At 30.6% G+C, this 13,245-nt stretch overlaps 2 protein-coding genes across 2 annotated transcripts; both read left to right on the top strand.

Annotated features, from left to right (window-relative positions):
- The first annotated feature begins 7,541 nt into the window (after positions 1-7,541).
- Positions 7,542-8,242, top strand: LOC149901246 (uncharacterized). The gene is made up of 2 exons (XM_090111914.1): positions 7,542-7,649; positions 7,777-8,242. The coding sequence occupies exons 1-2, from the start codon at positions 7,614-7,616 to the stop codon at positions 8,074-8,076; spliced, it is 336 nt and encodes a 111-aa protein (XP_089968040.1). The 5' UTR covers positions 7,542-7,613; the 3' UTR covers positions 8,077-8,242.
- Positions 8,243-10,008: 1,766 nt separating this feature from the next.
- Positions 10,009-10,841, top strand: LOC149901245 (uncharacterized). Its single transcript, XM_090112033.1, has 2 exons — positions 10,009-10,066; positions 10,451-10,841. Exons 1-2 carry the CDS (start codon positions 10,034-10,036, stop codon positions 10,748-10,750), a joined length of 333 nt encoding a protein of 110 aa, XP_089968159.1. The 5' UTR covers positions 10,009-10,033; the 3' UTR covers positions 10,751-10,841.
- The last annotated feature ends 2,404 nt before the right edge of the window (positions 10,842-13,245 follow it).

The raw sequence follows: 13,245 nt of genomic DNA, 5'->3' as shown, positions 1-13,245 counted from the left end.
ACCTAAGCAAACGTATTAAACGATAAAGGAGAATTATCAAAAAGCAGTACTTACGTAATATTTCCATAATCTTATTATCATCAGTTAATTCCTCTACATATTTACACTTCTACGCTTAAATTTTCCTTACTTTATTTGAAACTATGTGTTTATGCATTGGAATGGAATTTCTTACTATGGAAACAATACATTTTATCGTATTGTATCGATACGCTCCAATTACTCAAATATTTTTAATAAAGGTTCAGTACTTATAATTAACAGATTTCTATTGCTTTAAAATTATAGGAATTAAATTCAATATCTCTTAAACTTTAAGTTCAATATGCATATTTGTTTTTAAATAGATTCTGAAATGAATAGGATACATACTATAAACATATTTATGATGAGACTTCATCCTTTTTATCATGATGATTTTTATTCAACATTATTTTGCTAACAAAACAGAAAGTAAAGTTAAACTCCGACTTTTTTATATGCAAATGCAAATGCATACATATACATATTTATGTATCACATTAAATCATGCAATACTTTCAATCAAATCATATAAAATTTTATAAATTTGTAAGGAATCAATAAAAACAAAAAACAATGTTTCTCAAAATATTTATTCACTTGTACTAAAAAAATAGCTTCCGCAGTTCAAAAACAAGGTCGTTTAACAAAAATATTAAGTCACCGATGGCTTAAAATTATCACTAAGATTAACATTGTGTACATTCCTGCTTATTGTCTCTTAAGTACCAAGAATTAAAGCATTATCAGTTTTGGCTAATGTCTCTGTTTTTGGAGTTTTTAAATTAATAATACTGGATACCCTTTAGCCATGGTCTATATAGAAGTATAAATATAACGTCAAAAAGAATTATTATGCTAAGAAAGTGACATTATCTTAATATGAACAAACATATTACCCAACCTTAACAATCAAATAATGACGTGATGCGTCTCGTATAATTCTAATAACGGAGTTTTAATATTTACATTTAAATGTGTTTACGCCTCCATCCATTCTTCTTGAAAAGATAATAACGTCATCCATGTTTTAAAAATCAAATACTTCGCTATTTTTTAAAATATACCTACTATTTAGTTCAAGTTATAGAGTTAAACAGATTAAAGATCTACAGAAAGCCCGGTATGATTGAAAAAAGTTTAGCTTATTAAAAAAGATGAAGAATAAAGTGTATTTACCAAGGTATTTAAATATTTGAATCGTCAAAATATATCATTCGAAAAGCAGTTTCTACAGAGATAAACTGAGAAGAAACTCCGTAATTGCCCTTTTAAAATTAAGTCATGTTACTTGCCAAATAACTGACCTGTAGTTCATAATCCTATATTTTTTTCAACTTTAACTATGTTTCTAGCATTTTTGATATTATATGCATGATGCAACACACCGGTCTCATATTTCTCAAATTTTCCTACAGACAATAAAGCTAAATACTTAATTTGACGATGCAAAAACAAATTGTTTTAATGTTCATTACACTAATGCATGCGTCTTTAATCAAGGGATTATGCGCGATTGTCGTCAAAGCACACAGTTCCCTGCGGCATTTAGTTTGTTTACGTCTCATGCAGATCATTTTAGACAGACTTTATAATGTCATGAATCTAACAACACCTCGCATTAGTAAAAACTAAAAAGTATCAAGCCGTTTACAGAGCATATTAAAGAAATGCTGTGACGCCGATTCAAAAATCTTATGTGTAATCTAAGAAAATCAAAAAATGAATAAAAATCAGACCAAGATTTAACAGAAAACACGTTTTAAATTAATAGCCATCAGCCCATATCTGCAGGCCATCAATGAATTTTCAGTTTATTTTCAGACCATAATCTAATAGGTAGATGTCACAAGACGTAGAACTTTTGAGTCTTGAGCATGCCAGTTTTGTCAAGATATTTTCTTCACCGTTTTGAGTAGTGCTGATGTGATCGATGAGAAGAAAAACTGAAAAATCAATTTATTTCTTCTTGCTGGTTGACTTTGGAACTTTTCTATTGAAGCTTTTCTATTGAAGTATCGATCCATACCAGTGAGTCACCACTCACGACTGCTTGCTGTTTAGTTGCCTGGTCGGTAGGTAGTGGTAATTACCTCCTCTCTGAGCTTCTATTTTTTTATATTTAAATATAAAGTAATGATTTACTTTTACTATGCGATTCAACAATAATATGAACGTTAAAGGCCTCTATGTGTCAATTTTGTGTTAAATGTAATTTCAAAAATATTATTTACTAGAAATCGCGTCAACCCTTTACATTTCAATAGCGATCGCTTTTATTTACTTTTTTTGAATTTTTAAATTAACTTTATTTGCAAACATTATTACTTAACTACGATAAAAATTCGTGTGAAATAACACCTATGACGTCCCGTAATATAATTGTCCAATAATCAATATTATTCTCAATTTCATTGCATAGTGCATATATTAATTTATTATATATTATTATAATCAATTGTAGATTCCATTATTTGTGAAAAGATTCTCTTTTCAAGGATACAATATACCTAAGTATAATTTCTCAACATAATAATTACATAAAGCGTGAGTAATCACGTGTGCAAGTGATAAGAACCATTGATCAAAAACAATGATTAATATATTTAGTAGTTCTTGGTTGGTAGTTACAATATTCGAACTAAAGCATGGTTGCACCCGTTTTCAAGATTCATTATTTATAGCATTTGATTAGATGCATATATCTATAACGTAACGTATAAGCATCTGTAAAAACTTTTGAGAAAAAAAACATGGTAATAACATAATTAATTAATTAAAGACAACCAAAATAAAAACAATTGAAGGCGTTTATTATAATAACAATAGTTGCCATGGTAACAGTCAATTTTTATTTCCAAGGCAATACAAAGTTCGCTGGGTCAAACATTTCTAAATAATCTAAAGTTCAATGAGAATAGTGAGAAAAGAATAATTTTTAAAAATTTCACTTCTACATCTACTTATAAGTAGTAGGTACTAAAGGGTTGCGTATTCAAGTAGTTCACAGAATTGGTATCAGTTAAATTCGAGCGTCTTCGCTAACTACATTGTTTGTATTTTGATAGTCGAATTGTACCTACAATTTAGTTTCTAAAGTAAACTAGCTGCTAACCAATTTAAACATCGCGATGCTCTACTACTAGTTAGATTCTTACTTTTTTAAATTTTGAAGCTGCTATGCTTTTTAATATGATTTTGTAGTAATCATTTTTGCATATGGTTGATTTGCTTGGCAATAAAGATGAATAAATAAATTGATATCATAACGTCTTCCTATATTATGTCATAAACAGCGCTTTGCTCATGCCCAACCAAATATGTTTTGCTCTTTCGTTTTCTTTAGGCGCAATCGTTTTATGGTGCATTTATAGCTATTAAACTCATAATTAATGGGTATCATTTAAGCTATCACCAATTTAATTAGTTTTGTGTTTCTTAAATAATAGGGTTTGTACTCAAAATAGAAGATCTGTCACCAAAATGTAGTCACCAAACAATGCAAAATCAGTTCCACAATAAATCACCTAAAATCCTGAGATATAAGGTCTAGTACCAAATAAATGTTTTTGTATGTATTATAATAGGTGTGTCCTAATAAGTATTTAAGCAAACTAATTTAAAGAGATCACCAATAAATCATATTATGTTACTAGAAAATTGCATTAAGTTCAAATAAAAAATTAGGGTTGTCATCATCGTTTCAACCAAAAGATTCTGCTACTTAACTAGACTCCCAAGGTTCTAAATTTCCACTGGTAGTATAAATTATATTTAAATAAAAATTTTAGCAGAGTAGTAAATAAAACAATTAAAGTCAAAATAATCAATATTTATTGTTTAAAATAATAGGCTATTTGACAGTATAAAAAATAAATTACTTTTTTGTGTAATCCATATATATATAAGGATTTTGAAGCGATTTAAATTAATAAATGATATAAATAATAACTTATTTATTTATAAATCGTCGAGAAAAAACATCATATATTTTAAAATTACCACGTGACCGAAAACATCCATGATTGGCTGCATCTGCCATGACGTCACAGCTGCGTAAATAACAAGTGATCCCAACGTTTACTCACGTCGTTGCTAAATTTCGCTTTTGGTTTTGTTTCTTGTATAACTTATTTCTTGTGATTCAAGGTGTCTGTAATCAGTTTTGATCTTTATGTGTTATTTTTGTTTGTCATGGAACCTAATTTCGAAAAAGCAGATAGTAGAAATCTACCTAAAGTGAACGCTATAATGGTTGGCATGTTCTTTAAAAACAACCCAGATTTTTACGCTCCTGAATTGAGAAATGTGAAAACAGCTACGTAAGTTAATATTTAAATCGTCATTCATTACCTTTTTAGTTAAATGTACCTACAAACATGAATCACAATAGCACAATAATTATGAAGTATACATTTTTTAGGTTATGCCCTTTGTTTTCCATTTCAGCCATCCAGTTTATAGGATCAAAATTGACGTGTTTGTATTGATTATTTTCAATATCAATACAAACACGTCATCATCAATTTATATAATATATCATTATCTTACCTCAAGCAGGTACCTAAGTAATGAGACGATTTATACTATGTATTGCAAATAAAATAAACTGCCTACTAGGTATTCAACACCATACTTTCATCGAAGTGGTCTTCACAAAAAAATATAACTGTTTTAATTGATATAATATGTATATCTAATATCACTTGGATTTCAGCGAGCTAACTGACACTTTCTACGCATTTTTATATCTTTTGGAGCACATATAAATAGTTTGTCAGGGGTTTTAATAGTTGTATTTCTGCATCCAGGCACTACACACCACCTATAAGAATTCATTTTCTGGTTTTTAAACAGATTAACTTAATTATACTATAATTAAAACAAAAACGAACAATAAGTACTAGGAGCAAGTTGATGTTTACGCCGCTGTGACGTCACCATGGTCGCGAGACGCCATGTTCTTCAAAATTGTGTTTTGGCGGCATATTTGAATATCATGTTTTCATTTTCCATTTTCTCAATGAATAACTACAAAAAATTAAGAAACATGTGTTTTGTGTGCTCTATAAACGTATCTTAATAATTTAAGACAGTTTTCAAAACCTTGTCAAATAGCCTATTACCACTGAACAATCAGCGCTGGTTTAAAATAGCTGGCTTATGGCCAGAAGAATAGTAGATAAAACACTTAATTAAAGTTAAAATAATCAATATTTATTCTTAAAAATAATAACCACTGAATAATCATTTGGTCATCATTGGTCAATTTTTAAAGCGTGCCAATTTGTCTCCGCCCCTTTGATCATTTTTTCATTAAAATTATAAATTGATGTATTAAATTGGTAACGAATACTATTAATTTAATATCTGAACGAAATAAAATGTTACTACTGTATTGGTGACAAAATATCAAATAAAAAGGAGTCGCAGTCAGGGATCGATAATCGATTTATTTGGTGACAGATCTACCATTCTGCTGCACAGAGCTATTATTTAAGTAACAAAACTGTTATTATAAGAACGAAGTTTATATTCATGTAATGCAATATAATTTTATTGGTTATCGATCTCTTATTTTACACATATATTAACATTAATTTGATAATTCATACCTGGGAACAATTTTTGTTTATCTGAGAACGAAAATATTTCGTGGTGATAGATCTATTTATTAGGTGATACAACTTGATGACAAATATAAATTTTGGTGATAGAAAATATAGTTCCCATAATTAATACCAATTTTGTGTATCAGCGAATATTAATAAATTTGTTTTAAACAATTAGTAGGTACTAACTACTACTACTAACACTATCATCACAACATAGTATAAAACAAAGTTGCTTTCTCTGTCCCTATGTCCCTATGTATGCTTAAATCTTTAAAACTACGCAACGGATTTTGATGCAGTTTTTTTTAATAGATAGAGTGATTCAAGAGCAAGGTTTTAGTACATATATAATTTATTATGTTTTAGACAAAGCGGGCGAAGCCGTGGGCGGAAAGCTAGTCACAAATAAAAACAACAAAATCAATTACTTTGTTCACAGAAAAGTCATTTATACTAGAATATTCATTCAGAAGTCAATGATCGTCATTACAATTTATTATACTGAAAAAACTACTGTTGTTCTGGGAAATCCTAATGAAAATGTGTTGATATTCAAAACAAATAAACGCTGCGTAAACAAGATTACAAAAGGCTGTAATTAAACAATTTACGCGCAAATATCATTACTGTAATGATATTATTAATTGAATAGGATTGAATTCTTTATTGGGAACCTTGCTTAGCCTATATAAAATATTGAAATACATAGAGATAATTTTTGTAATATTAAATAAGAATTATTAAAATTGAACTGACTCATGTATTTCTTAAAAATAAAAAAGCTTTTTATATATTACGTAAACAATATATAAAGAAAGTACCTGTTTTTAATTAGACATAACTTTATACGAAGATGTTTTACGCCAGCTTTCGGTCTACTCGGCATTCTGCGCTAGTATAATCCATGTATAATCAGATTTTTATTTAATCTTAATTGGCTACATATACAAAATTTCTATCAGGGATTTGTATTACAAATTGATAGATATTTATATTTACTTGCTATCCCGGCAAAGTTTTTTCTGCCTTACTTTTACAAATATAGAGCCATTTCCTTTTTAAGTCCCGTGACCCCAAGTGGGGTAAGGGGCAGATGCATTATGCAAGTACACTACAAGGACACATTGTTTCTTCATCCCCACCGGGAATTGAACCCTTCAACCCTTAGAACCCTTCAGTTCTACGCTCAATGCTCACCACTGTACCAACTACCAAGGAGGCCGTAGACGGCGTAGAGCCATATCGGAAGAGTTTAATTACAAACACCGTAACAACCGCTGCTTACTTTCCAAACATTAAGAATTTATCTCTATGAAATAAACCTGTTATTTCAGCATTATTCAGCGTGACTGTTAAACGTTTAATTATATATACAGGGATATATAAATATATGAATAAATATCTTAAAAATCGTATGGGATGTAAAAAATATTTTCATAAAGGTCCATATTAACAGCTAACTGATACATTCAGTTCTGAATGTCGGTACTAAAATTCAGTCAGGCTTAAATATGGACCAGCATGTCCGTTAAAACACCATTCAAATAATGTTCTTTTGAATGAAATGAACGCTGTGAACTTTATATTTGCTGTGAACTTTGATTCTTTTATACAATTTTTAATTGTCATTCATCCAAATAACTGCGTGCATATTTTATCGATTTAATAAACGTGGAAAAAATGCTATCATCTCTGAAAAATAAATATTAGCAAACCATACACTATCGAAGGACCCCTCATAAATAAACAACTTGATATTAAAGTCTTAACATTTACCTTTCTAGACAAACTTTGTTATCTGTTGCGAATAATATTCGTTTCCATTGGGAAAACCGTTGCCTATCTATTTTCGTTGTTCACTTTAATCCTATTATAAATAATGTGGGGTATAAAAGACGGTACAGGTGAAATTATATCATTATTCAATTGAATTATTAACTGTGATAACCAAGCGAACGATATAAACGATAAAAAACAATGGCTTCCAAGATTGTTTTAGTTCTTTCTCTCCTGGTGAGTAAATATCATAAAAACATCATCATTTAAGTGATAATTAGCAAATGAATATCGAAACCAAACATCATATTCATAAGCCAATCTAAATGAAAATGAACTTTATTAATCAGTAATTATGTTTCAGATTGCCGTAGCGGTGGCAATTCCCGCTCAGCCCGCTGCCGCCTGGCCGGGTGCGGGCGGTGTGAACCCATGGATCCCACCATGGCTAGCCGCATCGCCTTGGTTCCCACAGTGGACCCCGTGCACCACGGTCGGCCCCTCTTGCCTGGACTGCAACACTCGTCTCATCTGCACCAAGATTGGAGGCCTACAGCGTAGCTGCACTGACCCAACACTGCCGTATTGCAACCTTGGTGAATGCTCAGCTACACCCACTGCTGAATGCGCTCCTTCTACACCCATACCTGTAGTCAATGCTTAAAAGACTAATGCTTATGAGACTAACTGCCAACATTTACGTTGTACAGTTATCAATCCAGTGATGTGAATGAATCGTTACACTTATTTTCGTCATAGTAAAATGTTAAATATACTTTTGTAATATTATTTATTGTTATACATACAACTAATAAAGCTAATGAAAGGCATCCGCTTTGTTTTAATTTACCTACAAATTTACCAGTAATAGTTTTGTTATATTGTGCTTTATATTTATGTAGATATACACTAATACATTGTTAATAATGTATTATAAAGAGGAAAACTTTGTTTGTTTGATTGTAATGAATAGGCTCATAAACTACTGGTCCGATTTCAAAATTTCTTTTACCATTACTTAGAGGGATTCTTCCGAATCCGTGTAGGCTATATTTTATCCCGGAAAACGTAAATATATGTACCACGGGCGAAGCCAGGGCGGACCGCTAGTATTTAATATATGGTGGAGTTTATAATATTTTTCAATAAATTATTTGAAATATATCTAAGACCATTTTAAAATCAAGGTTTTAGTGGATAGCTTACATACATTATAATAATTTCAGTAATATTTCAGTTGCGAACGAAACCATAGTCGAACGCTAGTATAAAGTTATAATATATAAAAAGGTTCATGTTTGAATATTTACCCCTTTTATGCTGAAACGGCTAATAGAATATGGATAGTCCATTATTCCAAGGACTTGCGAACAACGCAAATAAAAAAAAAAACGACAAGCTTGTTAAATATTCTGACCTTTATCAAATAATAATAGTGCGTATGATATATTGAAGAACATTTTTAATATGAACAAAAATCCATAACAAATAATCCTTTTTAACAAAAAACTAAGAAGCTCCTTGAAATTGTCAGAACTTATCGAAATTTCTTGACCAAAAAAAGAAATATCAAAATCAGTTCAATCAGTCGTAAGTTCTGAAGTACCATCAGGCCAAATTGTGGTCAACCGCACTATTCGCTGCAATAAAAAAAAAGTTCTGAAGTAACAAACCCAAAAAAATTGGGTCAAAATGAAACTTCTACCTTTTTTTGAAGTCGGTCAAGAACAATGGAATTCGAATGTCGTTACTGGCAGGATTAATTACGCTGATCAAATATTGATGAATTATCGGATATGTGAGCTCTGAGTGATTAAATTTTTGTATGTCAAACGAACGATTCGTTTATTTCGTGTTCGTTGATGTTTCATATTAAATTTTTGTAAAATAATTGCACGATATCAAAATAACAAATATATTTTATTTGTAGATAAATAAATAACACAAAAAATTCCAAATTCAAATTATCTTTGACCAATGACTACCGTATGAAACTATTTGCCAAATTATGATAGTGCGTAGTTTATCAGCTTTGGACAAAAAAAGTAAACATACATACATACATACCTACCACATGTTCTACTATATGACGTAAAAAAGAATAAATATGATAAGCCTGTATTTGCTACGTCGTAGGCTGGGGAAGTCATATTTTCGAAAAACACTAGCAAGATATATATAACAAAACTAATAGAGCTAATAGAGAAATTCATCATAATTTATTTTATAACGTTACTCGTTAGGAATATAGGTGATAATAATGTAATACGTCAAGTCGTTTCTTTAATTATTACGAAAATTTATCACCATTAAAAAGAAGAAAAATTTTCTCATTAATAACGTAGTCAACGTTAAGCTCAAATCAAATTATAGCATTGTTTTCATTGATATGATACGCAGTTCTAACAAAACGTAAACACATGTGTCGGAGAAACCTACAAAACAACAAACATTGCTATTGACTCGTACAATATAGGAAAACCATCAAGATGTATTGGAAAATACAGTGTTTATGTTTTCCGCCCGCCGATATTTGCTTAGATAAATGAAACTTGCATAAAAGCGGTGAAATTACTTTCTAGTAACGTACAATAAACTACGAGTACATTGAAGTGAGAAACATGGCCGTTTATAATAGTGTTGTGCTCTTTGTGGTAAAGTTATTTTATATGTATTTATTTTATTTTTTCCTAATAACTCATTTCGATCGCTATAATTATTGAAAATCTTATTAAACTGTTCATTAACCTTAAAACTTCATCTTCACAAAAAATGTTATATTTCAACCATGAGAACCATTGAGTTACTATGTACCTACTACGCAAGAACGTACTTTTTCATAATATCTGCACAAATGTAGAAAAATATTGTATATATATAATATAATATATAATATATTGTATATTCAAATCGCCATTAATTAATTATTATAGGTAGTAGTAATATAGTATCGTAACGAACAGGAAAAAATTGTTTCTTTTTTGTTCGTTGAACGACTACGTTTTATTCTTTACTTTGAATTTACGAATTTCTTATAGCTAGCAGCATTAGTGACTGCCAACTGCCAGGTTGTCCAAGGAGGCGCACACATCGATCAAGGAGGACCTCATCAAATTCAAGGTCCACGAAGCACATTTATGGAGTCAGAAGCCTTACAAAACCCCACAAATTGGACCACATGCGATATAACAACAGATCCGAAGATATCCTGCCACGATTGTAACACTCGTCTCATCTGCAAGCCCGTTGGTGGTCTTCTGAAGATGTGCCGTGATCCCATGAGACCATACTGCAATAATGGAATATGTTCTGCTCTTCCGAGCGTTGGCTGCGCCTAAGATGTTTATGAAAAATGATCGGTAATTTCTAAAATTATTGGCCTTTATATCGATTTTGCTTTAATCAGTTTTGATATCAATTTGTGTAATAAACTTATCCATAATTCAATATTTATTTTTACTTTTACCTATCCTTTATTACAACACAACACACAAGTTACAAATTAATTCACTCAAGTCATTTTATGCCTAACTTCACGCCCGGGCTGAAAGGGTTAAGTTGCGGTTCAAAGAGCGAATCTATCACCATAATCCAATAATAGTACCAAATTCAGGTCTATTATTGAGGAATTCCTCATCGAACATGGAAATCAGGAGCAACAATTGTATTAACAACCTCTATAGTCTATATCAAGAAATTGTCTCTTCATTTACCAGCATTCTTTATAAAATTAATAGAGATAATCTTAGAGGATATTCATGTGGATACACTACGGAGTGTCTAGAATCTAGATAATAATATCTACAAAATATCTAGACTTTATCAAAGGTGTAAGGTTACAAAAATGTGGGCACTATACTATTAGAATGTGTCAGTCGCGTCGCTATTGTCATAATACAGGGTGTCCCACTATTGGTATACTAAGCGCGAAGGAACTTGTAGTTTTGCATACACTGATCACGTAAAAAATACTTTTAAAAAAATTACGTCCAAAATTTTTTGCTAAATTTTTCCTGAAAATCCATGTTTTCTTCTCTAGCTTCGCGCAGCCGGCATATACCACTTCTCTAATATGAGCATTTTATCTATGAAAACATAATCTTAAACGATAGCTCACGTGCTGGTGGCAAAGTTGGGCGGCTCGCTTGTTATGGGTGTACACATAGAGTTTTAAGAATTCATCTATTTGAAAAAAAAATGCGTCTGGAATTTTTTAATTATTTTTTACGTACTCAGCGTATGCAAAACTATAACCTCCTTTGAGCTTAGTATACCAACAGTGGGACACCCTGTATAATAACAATGTCGCTTTTGTTTGTCGTAGTATTCGAGGAAGAATGCTAGCTTGAACGAAAAGAATGTAATTACAGAATGAGCAAATGCTCTGTAAGGATGTATGTTGGGATTTAATGAAAATTCCGTCTTACAGCCACGTCAATGATATCTTAAGAGCTGCGACCCATGTCACACTGAGCGTTTAACAAGGGTCTATGTGTGAAAATAATTTGCGGTAAACTCTTGTGAAGGAAATTGGGATGTCTATAGACGACACTTAAATTGTATTTAACTATATGTCAAGATACTTTGGTATTATTTCGTTTTTATACTATTTGTACTATAGTTCCGATACTTGTTTTGAAACCACGGATGGAAAGTTTGAAATATTTACTTTCACTTGGATTTTTACAATAACGTATTTAAATTTTACGTTTAAAGCATCGTAAAACAGTTTAATATCACGCTCGGTAGCCCGGAAATTATCAGGAAAAGCTTCGTTTATACCAAGTTTACGATTTCGAACAGCTGAACTTCAATAAAATTTCTTCCTTGGACATTAAAAGATTCACTCAAGTAAATTTAAAATTTCATTTAATATGTTTCTGTTAAATATGTTCTTTCAATTAAATACGATACAAGTATTCTCAAGATACATCGTGTTTATGCTATTTTCCTCATAATTAAATCTTCAACCTACACAGATTTTATATTTTCATCCTCACGCAGTCCAGGACATAGGTATCCACTGTCAATTTATTTTATCTTAAATCCTACTGTACCTATACTATAAAAAAAATAATGATTTAAGTTTGACCACCACTGCAATCAGTTACCAAATGTAAACAAAAACCTTCTAACATTTTGCTCAATTTAACTAATTATTTAAACGAATAAATGAATGAAATTTGCACGAATTCACGTGATTTGTACATTTAGATTTACATTTATACATTCAGTGAAGTACTAAAGAATACATAAATTATAAGAAGTTGATGATAAATAACATTAAAAATTATGCAGTGAAAATATGTCGTGGAAAGCGTCCGTCGGTTTTTGTGAACATTTTCTTTTTGAATATATATTGTTATTAAATCTACCGTACTTTATGATTGCAGGCAAATAAAATTAAAAGTATGATACACAAAATAATCATAATATACAATTTTATAACGTCATCTATTTACAATAGCTACGACTAAATCTAGAAAAGTAATAAGCAATCGCCGATGTGAAACGCTTTATAATATGCTTCAGTACATTATACTATTTCATAAAATCTGTAAGTTTATATATTTTATTATGTATATGACGTTCAATGATTTTATTGTATGAATCTCTCATTCCAACATGTTCTCACGAGTCGTATTGTCTTGTTTCCTTGCTGATAACAATTGTAAGAAGATACAATAAGTTGTTTGCTTTACTTTATCTACTATTGCGTTCGTTGTCAGGTGACAATATTTGTATTTCGTAAATATATTCAAATTTTTGTTTGTTCCCGTATTCATTTTACTGCCAGAAGACTTGTTTGATATAAATGAATAAAAATTCGTAT

Source organism: Colias eurytheme, chromosome 17 (genome assembly GCF_061535395.1).
Source record: "Colias eurytheme isolate Ceu_HAF_F1 chromosome 17, ilColEury1 Martin Lab GWU primary, whole genome shotgun sequence".
In the NCBI taxonomy this organism is placed as follows: Eukaryota; Metazoa; Arthropoda; class Insecta; order Lepidoptera; family Pieridae; genus Colias; species Colias eurytheme.
This window is presented reverse-complemented; position numbering and strand designations above follow the sequence as displayed.